Raw genomic sequence first — 14,348 nt, forward strand, 5'->3', positions numbered from 1 at the left:
AGTGTCTGGATTTTCATTCATTTCTTTCGTTTCAATCTTTTATTAAATAATCCTAGGCTTTCGAGATCCCTCATGAAAATTATATCATTTTCTTCCAAATTTAATGCCCTAAATGATAGTGTAATTTAAAATTTGGATAAAGTGCGCCCAGATGACGAAATTGGAATGTTTCGATTTTCCCTCGAATCTTTCGTTTGAATCTTTATTAAATATTTCTTGGCTTTCGAGATCCCTCGTGAAACCTACATCATTCTCTTCCAAATTTAATGCACTAATTGATAGTACAATTTAAAATTTGGATAAAGTGCACCCAGGTTTCGAAATTTGTCTCTCATCATTGGAGTGTCTGGATTTTCATTCATTTCTTTCGTTTCAATCTTTTACTAAATAATCCTAGGATTTCGAGATCCCTCATGAAAATTATATCATTTTCTTCCAAATTTAATGCCCTAAATGATAGTGCAATTTAAAATTTGGATAAAGTGCGCCCAGATGACGAAATTGGAATGTTTCGATTTTCCCTCGAATCTTTCGTTTGAATCTTTATTAAATATTTCTTGGCTTTCGAGATCCCTCGTGAAACCTATATCATTCTCTTCCAAATTTAATGCACTAATTGATAGTGCAATTTAAAATTTGGATAAAGTGCGCCCAGGTTTCGAAATTTGTCTCCCATCATTGGAGTGTCTGGATTTTCATTCATATCTTTCGTTTCAATGATTATAAATTAATTCTTGGCTATTGCCATTTCTCATGAAATTTATATCACTTTATTTCAAATTTAATGCACTAACTAAGAGTACAAATAATAATTTGAAAGGAGCATTGTAAACTATCAAAAGGATACAAATTCTTTGAGCGTGCGTATTGTCTGAACATTGTCATGTATATAATACTTTTTCTACTTCGCAACTGGCGGCTAGCTTCAGCCTCATTGATATATAAGGCATACAGCGAAACGCGGGACAAAGGTACAGTCGTATTTTTTAACAGAATCTGATGAGACTATTAATAGTTTAAGACATTCTTCGTGTAGATTGTCCTAAAGAGCTCGCATTTTCGATAAATCTTATAGTTTTTCAGCTATGAACGATAGAAGTTGCACGGCGCACAAATACATATTTCTTCTCTCGCGTAGATCAGCCATTGCGCACGTCCACCTTCAATCGTTCATAATTGGAAAACTATTAGCTTTATCGGAAATGCGAGCTTTTTATGACAATCTACACGAAGAATGGCTTTAATTATTACTAGTCTCATCAAATTCTGTTGAAAAATACGACTGTACCATTGTCCCGCGTTTCGTCGTAAGCCTTATATTTTAAGCATTACGAAATCTCGTTTTCTACAATTTTATTTCAAAATGATAATTGCATTTTTAGCAATTTCATTATATCGGAAAGATGAAATGTTCTCAACATTATATTACCGGTTTTTATATATGTATAGCTACAGATAGGGGAATATCGTAAATATGAAGAAAGCTTCCCAGTAAGTTTCAATGCTTGAGTGGGGTAACACGTAGCGTGAGCCACGAGAGGGGCGGAAGGCTAGCTTCCTTCCTAAAAATTGTTGGTTTTCGTCCACCTCAGAAACGCGGGACAATGGTACGGCTATATTTCTCAACCGATTTCAATGTTTTTAGGCTTGTTGGAATCGTTAGGTTTGGCACCACGTCATAAAGAAACCCGATTTTTAATTTGTTTAGCGTTTAAATATTATTAATGCGAATTTTTAAACAATTTTATGTTTTTGCGTTTTTTTTAGAAAATACGGGTTTATTTATGACAAGGTGCGAGTCCTAACAATTCCAAGAAGCCCAAAAACATTAAAATTGGCCGAAAAATAACGCTGGACTATTCTCCCTCGTTTTTCGTTCCGTAATATTGGCTACAGAGTGCTTGAGGGATGCCGTCAAAATTTTAGATACGAAATAGAAATTACTTAGGAGTAATAAGATCAATGGCACTTTCGTCCATCCACTGAATGAGCCTCATGATGTCGTGGGGATCATCTGGAGCATCATAAACCTTCTCGCCCAGCTCCTTTTGGTCCACATGGCAGAAAGCAGTGCTTAGATGTACTAAACACACCAGATGTTTCATTTCCCTTGCTAACTCCAGCACCCTCTTCGTTCCAACCTTGAAATACAAAGCAATGCTCCATTTACTTCGTCATCAATAAAAAGCATTTATCTTGCTACTTCACTTTTTTTAGCTCAAAGCAACATTGTTTATTTTGCAATGACTCCTCGTATGTCAAATCTCTGGTAATCGTCCTAAACCACCCCCCGTTTAGCTTTCCCCATAATAATCGATTCTCTCCCTTTCCTAATAAACTTTAACAACAATCACTACGCAATTCTTAATGTAATTCAAAGAGATTAGCTTATACTTATTTTATGCATTGTGAAATCTATTAATCTTTATACCGTGTTCATTTCGATGGCGTCTTTTAATTTAGCCTCTAGCCTCAAAGTAGCCGCAAAATGGAATACAATTTGTGTCTCATTTGTCAAAATTTCTATTTGATCCTTCGTCAGTCCCAAATATGGACTGGCTACGTCACCGCTCAAAGGTACCACTTTCTTCATCATCTCAGGGGTTTCCTTGCGAATCCTTTGAAACATCTGAAATATAGAGGAAATTATTTATTACCAAATTTTAATATCTAGTAAATCTATGAATATTTTTCAACGGGGATTGCGAGCATACTGTTTGTACGGAGTAAAAAAATATATTTTAGGACTATAAAATTGCAGTGCAATTTGAAAAATTTCCTACCAACTGCGTTTTCTCTTCAATAGATTCTTTGTAGCATCACCATTAACGGGATCCCTCAAGCCATCTGTAGCCAACATTACGGAACGAAAAACGAGGGAGAATTGTCCAGCGTTATTTTTCGACCAATTATTATGATTTTGGGCTTGTTGGAACCGTTAGGACTCGCACCTTGTCATAAAAAAACCTTATTTTCCAAGAAATGAAAAAAAGTAAAATTGTTTAAAAATTCGCATTAATAATATTTAAACGCAAAACAAATTGAAAAATCGGACTTCTTTATGACGAGATGCCAGACCTATCGATTCCAACAAGCCCAGAAACATTGAAAACGGTTAAGAAATAGAGGGTATCATTGTCCCGCGTTTTTGAAGTGGATGAAAACCAAACATTTTTAGGAATGAAGCTAGACTTCCGCCCCTCTCGCGGCTCACGCTAACGTGTTCCCCCACTCCAACATCGAAACTTACTGCGAACCTTTCCTCATATTTACGCTATTCCCCTATCTGTAACTATACACATATTAATACCGCTAAAATAATGTCGAAAACATTTCATTTTGCCGATATAATAAAATTGCTAAAAAAGCAATTATCATTTTGAAATAAAATTGCAGAAAAGGAGATTTCGTAATGCTTGAAATATAAGACATACGGCGAAACGCGGGACAATGGTACAGTCGTATTTTTAAACAGAATTTGATGAAACTAGTAATAATTAAAGCTATTCTTCATGTAGATTGTCCTAAAGAGCTCGCATTTTCGATAAAGCTTATAGTTTTCCAATTATGAACGATTAAAGGTGGACGTGCGGAATGGCTGATCTACGCGAGAAAAGAAATATGTATTTGTGCGCCGTTCAACTTCAATTGTTCATAGCTGAAAAACTATAAGATTTATCGAAAATGCGATCTCTTTAGGACACTCTACACGAAGAATGGCTTTAATTATTACTAGTCTCATCAAATTCTGTCGAAAAATACGAGTGTACCATTGTCCCGCGTTTCGCCGTATGTCTTATATTTTAAGCATTACGAAATCTCCTTTTCTGCAATTTTATTTCAAAATGATAATTGCATTTTTAGCAGTTTCATTATGTCGGCGAAATGAAATGTTCGCAACATTATTTTAGCGGTATTTATATACAGGGTGTAACGAAACGACCGCCTTTTCTCGTAACTGGAGGTTCGGGGTGACAAACTGAGTGCACGTGTAAAATTTTGCTCGAATCGTTCAAGGGGTTTAAAAGTTATTTACATTTTAAAATCACCCTTTTTCGGTCCTTTTCGAACGACTTTGACTGCACAATGGAAAGTGGAGAAAGTGAAAAAACAATTGATGAACACCCCAATAGAATGTAAAAATTATCGATCGCGCGCGATAATACTTTTGCTATTTATTCCATTAATTTGGCTATCAGATCAATTTTAAAAATAGCAAAATCCTTTTCATTACATTTCCAATTCAATTCATTACAGTTATCATTGACTGAATTTATGGAAAGAGCGAGAAGACGCAATGAAAAGGAAAGTATTAAAAACTAAGATGTCGCGCAAACGCACTGATAATTTAATAGGAAACGCATGAGGGCATTCTCTTTCTACTAACCAAGCTAAAGAGAATGATTCAAAATCAATACATTGATGATAGAGAAAACTAAACTTACCCATTTAATGTTCTCCAAGTTCTTTTACATCGAAGTTTTCGAAAAAGCTTCAAACTGGCTCTTCGATGATTTCCAGAAAGCACACTATCACTGTTTTTGCATTTAAGCACTCGTGAATTTAAACAAATTAGGTATTAACCTACGCTTCTTCAAAACACTGGTTAATTTGACACTTTTGAACTGTTTGAAGTAGGCTGATTAAGAGTAGTCGAAACGAATTACTTATTATTTCTCCTCTCTCTCTCTCTCTCTCTCTCTTTCTCTTCAGCATACTTCAATCAGTTCAAAAGTGTTAAATTAACCGGTTTTTTGAAGAAACGTAGGTTAATACCTAATTTGCTTAAATTCGCGAGTTTTTAAATGCAAAATCAGTGATAGTGTTCTTTCTGGAAATCGTCGAGGAGCCAGTTTAAAGCTTTCTTAGAAACTTTGATGTAAAAGAACTTGGAGAACATTAAATAGGTAAGTTTAGTTTTGTCTATCATCAATGTATTGATTCTGAATCATTCTCTTTAGCTTCATTAGTAGAAAGAGAATGCCCTCATGCGTTTCCTATTAAATTATCAGTGCGTTCGCGCGACATCTTAGTTTCTGATACTTTCCTTTTCATTGCGTCTTCTCGCTCTTTCCATAAATTCAATCAATGATAATTGTACTGAATTGAATTGGAAATGTAAAGAAAAGGATTTTGCTTTTTTTAAAATTAATCTGATAGCCAGATTAATGGAATAAATAGCAAAAGTATTATCGCGTGCGATCGATAACTTTTACATTCTCATTGAGGTGTTCATCAATTGTTTTTTCACTTTCTTCACTTTCCATTGTGCAATCAAAGTCGTTCGAAAAGGACCGAAAAAGGGTGATTTTTAAATGTAAATAACTTTTAAACCTCTTGAAAGATTCGAACGAAATTTGACACGTGCACTCAGTTTGTCACCCCTAACCTCCAGTTACGAGAAAAGGCGGTCGTTTCGTTACACCCTGTATGTATAGCTATAGATAGGGGAATAGCGTAAATATGAGAGGAAAGTTTCGCAGTAAGTTTCGATGCTTGAGTGGGGGAACACGTTAGCGTGAGCCGCGAGGGGGAGGAAGCCTAGCTTCCTTCCTATAAATTTTTGCTTTTCATCCATCCCAGAAACGCGGGACAATGGTACGGTTCTATTTTTCAACCGATTTCAATGTTTTTGGGCTTGTTGGAATCGATAGGTCTGGCACCTCGTCAAAAAGAAGTCCGATTTTTCAATTTGTTTTGCGTTTAAATATTATTAATGCGAATTTTTAAACAATTTTATTTTTTTACGCATTTTTTAAAATACGGCATTATTTATGACAAGGTGCGAGTCCTAACGATTCCAACAAGCCCAAAAACATTGAAATCGTTCGAAAAATAGCGCTGGACAATTCTCCCTCGTTTTTCGTTTCGTAGTGTTGGCTACAGAAGGCTTGAGGGATCCCGTTAATTTCAGAAATATTCTGTTAAATTCATTTAAGAATATTCAAAATTTATTTGCAACCATTGAAGCCAGTTTGGGTCCAAAACGGACCCTCCACTCTGTAATCAAGCCCATAATGTTACATGAGGTAGAAAATCAGAGTGAGGGCTCCATTTAGCCACAGACTGACTTTACTGATGACATGATCCCGTGCACTCTACCAGCACTTGTAATTTTAATGCCAGATGTGACAGGCCTTCATATCACCCCCCCCCCCCCCCCTCCACCGATTTATATAAGTCTTCGTCCTTAAGCGCAACAGTCACACCGTAAATTCGAAAGTGTGGCTAAAACTGCAACAGCTGCTACCTGAGGTCATGGACTCATATCGAAAGGGAGGAATCATATCGCCTCAAGGGCTATCAATGTGGCACTAATGAAAGAGACAGAGAGATAGAGAGAGACAGAGCCGAGTAGGAGGAAGCATAGGGTAATTATTCATTTGGTGCAATAGTCCTGTAACATCAGGGTTTGTCGTGAGGGCAAAACTGACCTGCCGCTGAAGCCCTTTTGATAGGGAAATGCTGATCCCTGCTAATCTTTACGGGTTTTGCCAGGTTCGTAGCTAGAGGTCATCCCCCGGACCTATTCGTATTTATATTTTTGTATCTGGCGCGATCAACTAGCATCATTCGTGAGTAACGGAGTGATGCAAAATAGTCTCTCTAAGGAAAAATCTATCCCAATGAAGCTACTGTCAATTTTAACAAAGGGAAAAATGTATGTAACAAAGACCATATATTACTTAACATTTCTACGTGTTCGCCAAAATTAAATTGTTCAAGTTGCTTTGTACTTATCAATTAAAAATAAATCTTACAAATGGATCATTTTACCTCACGAGTGAGGGTAAAATGATTCCATGTTGAATAATTTAAATTATGATGTTATAACTATAAGTTGTGACGGGTTATTTCCCCGTCAAAGATTTTTATTATTTACGGTAATGCTAGGCGGGCGCGGTCGGTAATTGTGTTACCGTCGTGCGGCCTATTGGCCTAATTCCATTGGTGAGTCGTCCGCGGCAGCACGTGCCGTGATCTAGGATCGATTAGGCAATTATCTGCGAGGAGCGCTAATCGATCTTGGCACGTGTCAGTCTGCCAGTCAACGTCGCGAGGACTCACTCTCTTCTTCATTAGCCACGGATCGAGAAGGACCTCTTCCTTGGATAGTCGTCGAAGACGGACCCCATCTCCCGCGTTCCATTCATGTAGGTACCAGCTACCTGTTGCCGTGTGAATTGGGTTTTATTCCCTTCCCTCCCAGTTAGTGTTTGTTTCTCTTTGGCTCTTCCGCGAGTGAATGTGCCTGCTGCGTCGGGAGAAACCGAGGACTTGTTGAATGCTAGTGTAGGAACGGAGAGGCTGCATCGTCTTGTGTAGATAGTCAAGCAGGTAATGTAGAAACCTTACATCGGGGAAGTACACACTTTCTCTTCGTTGCCGTGGGGTTATCGGGGCAGCAACGGGTAGGGAGATAAGAGAGAGAGAGACGTCTTCGTGTCGAGAGAGCCGGCGAGCGGTTTCGTCCTGATTTTATATTTGTTATACGGATGTCGATCTTTAGGTTGGCGGTCATATTGATGGCGGCAGTTTCCTAAAGGATCGTATCCTAGTTTTCGTCTTTAGTATTTCCCGATCAATGTTTTTTCGTTTTTTCAGGTTTATTTAGGTCCACTACCTTAGTTCAGGTTTTTCGTATTTCGTCACATTATTTTCAGATCATAAGTACATCTAATAAATGACTAGATGTCGGTTGGATTCCAATAGCTTTGTTAAATGTTCCTAAATGCATTTTAATTTAGGTAATCGTAGTTATGGTTCCTAAATGCATCAATTTAGAACCTGAGCAATAAATTTAGTTATTTTTGACTGGAATTAGGAAAGCCAATTGTGTTTAGCACGACTTGAGACGGTTTCAGCCGGTCTAGCCGCGACAGGAAATGGGATGCCTGACGCCCAATTAATAGGTTTTTATTTGTATTATTCTTATTTCAAATAAATTGTTTAAAATTAATTTTTGGCATCCATTTCTTTATTTAATTCTGTGTGCCTTGTGCACCTCACGTTCGAACTCGTGTTCCCCTCGCGAGTAAAAAGCAAAAGAGTTTGCCCTCGGAAGGTTGACGTCACAAATTATGATCGACGGAAGCTATAATATTTTTAACAAGAATGTAGAAAAGTATATTTTAGTTAAACATTCTGTTCCCTATGAAAATGAATCATGTTATTCAAGAATAGTTGCCTAAACCGTGAATAGAGTAAAAAAGGGACATTCGTTCTAATCTTCTCCATAAGTTTCATATTTAAACCGTCTGCAGTATATAAAATACATTTGTCACCCTCATCGTTACTACTTTTTGAGCCATGCGGTCTGCTTCTTACCGATGAATCTACTAAGGGATCGTTTTGCCATAAATGCGTTGCGCATCTTTCATCGAATCTTAAAATTTTACAAAAGTCAATTTTAAACCAATTTTAAGAGGTAATAAAAGTTTATACTTATTAATATGATTTATCTAATTGACCGATTTGAAAAGTATCCCCATACCTTTTCCTATATGATTCAAAAATTGCTTATTTGATAGAAAATGATGATAAACATATAAATGCATGTAATATCTATTATGTGTTAAAAATAGACATTACTGTATTAGATTATGTATTTCCAAACTTACATTTTGATATTGACTGATTTCTAAACGGATAATATCAATTGTTCCGTCAGGAACGTTCATAAAATTTTTGAAGCTATTCAATTCGGTCTTGAGCAAGGCAAAAATAGAAGCCGAATTGTATGCAACTTGAGGAGCGCGGCGTATGAGATGTTATTGAGTATCTCGCCGCCAAGGGAAGCCGCTTCCCGGGGCTGTCGGGTCATTCCAGGATCACTCAACCAGGGCACTCTCTCCATGATCTGTTCTCAAGACAGAAGTCTAGAAGACTGACAAGCCTCAAGATACTCTCTTTCTTTTCTTCGTCGGAGACATCAGTTTGTCAAACATAATCATATATATAAAAGACAAGGGTATAAACCTGAAAAACAATACATTTAAAAGGGTGGTTTATGCCTCTGGTTTTCCACCTGAGCTTAGCTCAATATTGGACTCATTATTTTCCTGTGCAAAAAATAATAGGTGATAGTTAATAAAAATAATTATTATCATATGCTGAGTTAGAGCGTACATCAATAGTTTTCATTAAACCTTCAGAGATCATTTTCCTTCGAGGGATCATTTTGCCCTACTCTCTCCTATATGAAATATAATTTTTCGAATGAGGCCTGATTGCGCACGTTTTGGATCGGACACATGTTAGATTGGACACCGGTCGGATTGTACACAAGTCAATATTGGACAGAAGTGGGATTGGACACAGGAGTAATCGGACATAGAACAGATTACACATAGGATGATTGAAGAGGTTTGTGGAATTGTACGCGTGAACTATACGACCGACCGTTGGTCAGATATGACACTTCATTGGGATACAATTTTAGTGTATAATTTGAGGACAATTTTTAATAAAAAATTTATAATTTTACGCGATCATTCTCAAGGATTGACGGAGTTCAGACTTTTAGGGCACCCTGTATATACTTACCTCGGTAGGGTGGAAGATGTCCGAAAAATTTTCAATGGTGCGTGCAATCCTCTATATGATCGGATGAATATGACTAGAATATATAAAGGTTCGTACACAATCAAGTAACACGGTAGTGTTAGACGGAAAGTAATTTAAAGACAAGCCGCGCGACACTACCTACTTTTACGCCAAGATTAAACCAAACTATACGTCACGATTTTTCTGATGGATATATTTTCCGATCGGTTCATTTAATGAAAATTTTAATGAAACTTTTGTGATATAATGTTTATATAAGCTTTCGAATGAGACCGCAAACGTTTAAATCGGTTCAAGCAATGATGAGATCTCCAGATTACGTTCTACTGACAGTTCAGAATAGTTTCTCTCATTTAGCGTTTCTTCCTTTCCCGACCAAAATTTTGGTGTCTCCATCGGACCTCTCTTTCTTACACGTTTAAGCGTTATCTTCTGTCCTTTACTTTTACTCTTTCGAATGTGTAACAAGGCAACTTCTTTTGCCTTGATACCTAATTTATTTCTGATTTAAAACGCCGCGCGTAAATGAGGTTGCTCTCGATCTCGGGTGGCGGCACTGTGGACGCGTGCACAGTTGCCACGCTCGCCTGGACGAGCACAAAGATTTAGGTAGACACACCATTTTTACCCGTCATTGAGGCAGGACGCTTTTTGGAAGATCCAAGGAAGGACTCGATCAGGTCGCATAATGGCGCCCAACGTGGGGCATGCTGGAAATTAGGGAAGAGTGTTTTCTCTTTAATATTTTTCTTATAGATTAAAATTTTTTATTAGATTTTTTATCGGTTAATTTGAATTTTTTTTGAATAACGGTTATTTTTGAAGTTATAATATTGAGGATTTATATATGGATCTTAATGTTACATTTCAAACATCCTAAAGGAGTTTATTATTTGTGTATACTTTTTCTACTTGACCTAGTAGGTCTTGATCGGTTATCCCCTGTCTTGCTGCTTAAGGCGCAAGAAAACTACTTGCTGTACTATTCATAGGAGATAATATTTGTATTTCTTGAATTTCCTTAGTATGGTTGAGTATTTGCTATTTGGCAAGGTTTATTCGGGCAAATGACCGTATGAATAAGTAGCATCATTTAATCAGAACCGCTTAAGTAACGTAGTATTTTCCGACTTTATAATAATGGTCTGATTAATGTTGTTATACGCGCTCCTTTGGATAATACCCTTGTATTTGTCTCCCTATCGTTTAGATAGTATTTGATAAACGAGTATTCGGGATAGTAACATATTGAGATTTCCTCGTATTAAAGATATTATTTACTTCGGTTATATTGAACATAACTCTTTTTATATTGTATGTTTCTTTTCCCAATATTATCCAGTAGCACATATTATTTGATTAACTGGTATCACATATTTAGCTCGCGTATTATTGTATAACGTCCTTTCGTCGACCCATTGCTGGTAGTCGCGGGACAGAATTTTATACTTTTGTTTTGATTGTGGAAATATAATTCCAGAGTATTTTTAAATCGCGCGAAACATAGTACCTTGGGTTTACAATTTCGGATGGCCTAGTCGAGATTTATTTTGCTTAAATCAGCCTTAGCTGATAATTAGACTTTATCCTGAAGAATTGTTGCTTGTCGCCTTGGAAGCATTTATGCTCAGGTGTAACTCTCTAATTTACTATTATAGTTAGGTGCTTGCTAACGAAAGTGATTGCGTTATAATTAACTTGCTTAATTCTTATACTATATTTAACACTCATTATTTTCCCTTTTCTATCTTTTAATGCGTTTGGCGTTGCTTATATATTGCTTTGCGCATTTGTACATAGCTGTTGTAGTTTAGTCTAAGCATTAACAATGTGTTCGCGATCACCTATTAACACTGAACGGGAGAAAAGGATCCAACACAGAGAGGAAGTGACAGAAACCGTGAACGAAATACGTCGCACCGTGGAGAGCCTGCCTTTCGGCGAATTACTTGCTCAGCTTAAGGGTAAGAGACTGTCGGTCCAGGGGATCAATGCTAAACTACGAGACCGATTAGTGCGATATCGAGTGCGTCGGGACCTAGGACCGGAAGCAGCTAAATGGAACGATCAACGAGATTTCCAAAGTGAAGACCCATTGGAGCTGGAAAGCGAGGCCACTGGGGAGGAATCCGAGGATCGAGCCATGGTGGCAGCAGAAGTGGCTACTCTGGCTACTGTAACTACGACAATAACTACCGTTACCACTGTTACTTCTGGAACAATTACCTCTGCTTCCTTTTACCCATCGATAGTGACATCAGCCCGGGTTTTGACGCCTGTGGTATCTAGCCTCTTGGAAGATACTTCTAGTCTTGAAGGAGGATTCGACACACAATGTTTCCTACCAATATACCACCCGGCTCCACATCCTGTTAGGACGAGTCACCGATTAATGGACCGAAGTCATGGAGGGCCAGAATTGGAGTTCGCCGGAGCAGCAGCCGGCAGTACTACAGACGTGGCCGAAATAGCTCGTCAAGCTATTAAGTACTTCCAGAAATTGACTTTGGAGGCTCGTCAACGAGAAAGAGTCCAAGTTGAGGAAAAGGAAGCGAAGCCGAGATATACAGGTACCATAAGGAAACAGCAGCAGACCTGGATGCAACCTGCGGAAAGAACCCAACCCGTGGGAACTAGGACCTCACGTAAAAAGAGGATAGAATCTGATCCGGAAGATAACTGTGATCGAACATGTCATTCACCTCGGTTGGAAATTCATCACCGGACACGACTGGACACCCTGTACCGGGACGACTCGCATTATCAAGCGACTCAAGGCCAAGGACGTCGGGACAACGTATCACCCCGACATTAACATGCTACTGAACAGTATGGATTGCCTAGCCTGTCCCGTGGCCGGAAAACAAAGGCTCGAAGGAGGAGGTCTGAAACATACTGCCCCCGAAACAGCCAAGTAAGGATACACGAAGAGGAGCGACGCGCGCGACAATACTTGTCATCGGACAGTTGCGATACAGAGTCAAGTACGGATTTTGACACTGAATCTGAAAGTGAACTAGACTCTGAAGCAGAACTTCCCCAATCCTACAGGATATCAGAAGACAGAAGAGGACGGCGAAGAAACGGATCCAGATGTTCAGGAAGACGTGAAGATGGAAGCCGGAGAAGGGATCGATACAATCATTACTCAAACGATTCCGACGTCTCCCATTTGTCTCCAGTACGAGGACATTATAGTAGCCGAACCAAAGCAGTGGACGCGCTTTATAAATGGCAGATAGCCTATAGTAACGAACGTAAGGAGAGTGCAGAGATTCTTTCATCGAGCGCTTAGAAGGTTGCTATCTAGGCTCTGGTATTCAAAGACGTCACCTATTGCACGCCTTGCCTGTAGTTTTAACGGACCAAGCGGAAAAATGGTATCGGTTAGTCGGCCAGTACACAACTTCATGGTCGGATTTCATTAAAAACTTCAGGAAACGCTTCGCCAGTCGAGAAAATAACCGGAGAATACGCGAACAAGCTCGAAATCGGTTACAGGGAGAGCAGGAGAGCATTGTAGAGTTTGTAGAAAATATGGAAACGATATTTTCATATTTAGATCCTCTATTAAGTATCCACAAACGACTAAATATTATCTATGATAATCTGTGCCCTTCCTACTCTCAACGAATACTCAGGAGTCAATTCACTTCTTTTGGGGGATTGATTCGCCTAGGCCAGGAACTGGAGGATCACTGGATGAAGGACAGGCGCAGAAAGGGAAATATGGCAAGCGAAGCTGTCCCCGTTCCAAGCGCCACTTACAGCGGAACAAGGCGTAGTGGAAATAAGTGTGCCGCCGTATCAAATGTGGATTGCATGGACGAAGATATTGAAGGGGCTGCAGGTTCCAAACCACCTGGGGATAAGAAACCTCCGATTTCACCGAAAAAGAAGAAGGGTAAAAAGAGCAAGAAGGCTTCTAATGCCACCGCGGCTATTGCGGGAGGCTCGCTCCCAACCTCATCGGTATCGTTGGAAATCAATAATCATCCAGAGGCTGGAAATCCTGCTAATCAGGTAATCAAAGTGCCTGCCTCTAAGAAGCCTCAATATATAGTAATCCAGATGACGACACCACCAACTACGACCAATTCTACAAGTCCACCAGCTATACCTCAGCTAAAAGCCAGTAGCAGCGTTGCCAACTCCGCCATTTTGATTATACTACCCTGTACAGTGATGCAAGAATCAAGCTTTTAGCAACATAAATAAAATTAACCGCTAGCCAGCAGCAGTATAGAAAATTTAAAGGGAAAGGGTATATATTCCTTCCCTTCAAATTTTCTATACTGCTGCTGGCTAGCGGTTAACTTTATTTTTGTTGCTAAAAGCTTGATTCTGGCATCACTGACATAACTGTACAGCGTAGTATAATCAAAATGGCGGAGTTGGCAACGCTGGCCAGTAGGCCGAACGAGAAACCGAACCGTAATACACATCCATGCCATAACTGTAATCAGTTGGGGCATTGGGCCCCAGAATGTCCTCGGCCTTGACGTCAAAATAGGCCATCTTCATCGGAAGCCAGGATAACACTTGAGGCCCCAAACTTTCGAGCTGGAACTTCGCCGGGAAACTAAAAGCGAAACGGGAAGAACGGGTCTCGTCCCCCTCCAACCGATCTACAGGAGACCCCATAGATGAACTTTTGCTATCACCTACCTAAGAGGAATCACGGCTGCTAGCTGACTGCCCATCCTTTACCGAAAAATCCTACCCATTGAAGATTGTGGCCTCCCCGGGACGACCACGGACAAATCCTCCCAACAGGGTGG

General features: G+C 39.1%; 1 protein-coding gene across 3 annotated transcripts in view; it reads right to left on the bottom strand.

Moving 5' to 3' along the window:
- LOC136777402 (putative fatty acyl-CoA reductase CG5065) overlaps positions 1 to 14,348 on the bottom strand; it is a 243,313-nt gene that overhangs the window by 60,769 nt on the left and 168,196 nt on the right. For all 3 annotated transcript variants that reach the window (XM_066733655.1, XM_066733654.1, XM_066733656.1), the window contains exons 3-4: positions 2,432 to 2,629; positions 1,945 to 2,141 (exon numbers count right to left, since the gene is read on the bottom strand). In XM_066733655.1, coding sequence (XP_066589752.1) covers positions 1,945 to 2,141; positions 2,432 to 2,629 — 395 coding nt within the window. The remainder of the gene's footprint in view (positions 1 to 1,944; positions 2,142 to 2,431; positions 2,630 to 14,348) is intronic.

The sequence above is a fragment of the Prorops nasuta genome, unplaced genomic scaffold, assembly GCF_024137725.1.
Source record: "Prorops nasuta isolate Cenicafe-Biocafe unplaced genomic scaffold, Cenicafe_Pnas_1.2 PNAS00011, whole genome shotgun sequence".
NCBI lineage: Eukaryota > Metazoa > Arthropoda > Insecta > Hymenoptera > Bethylidae > Prorops > Prorops nasuta.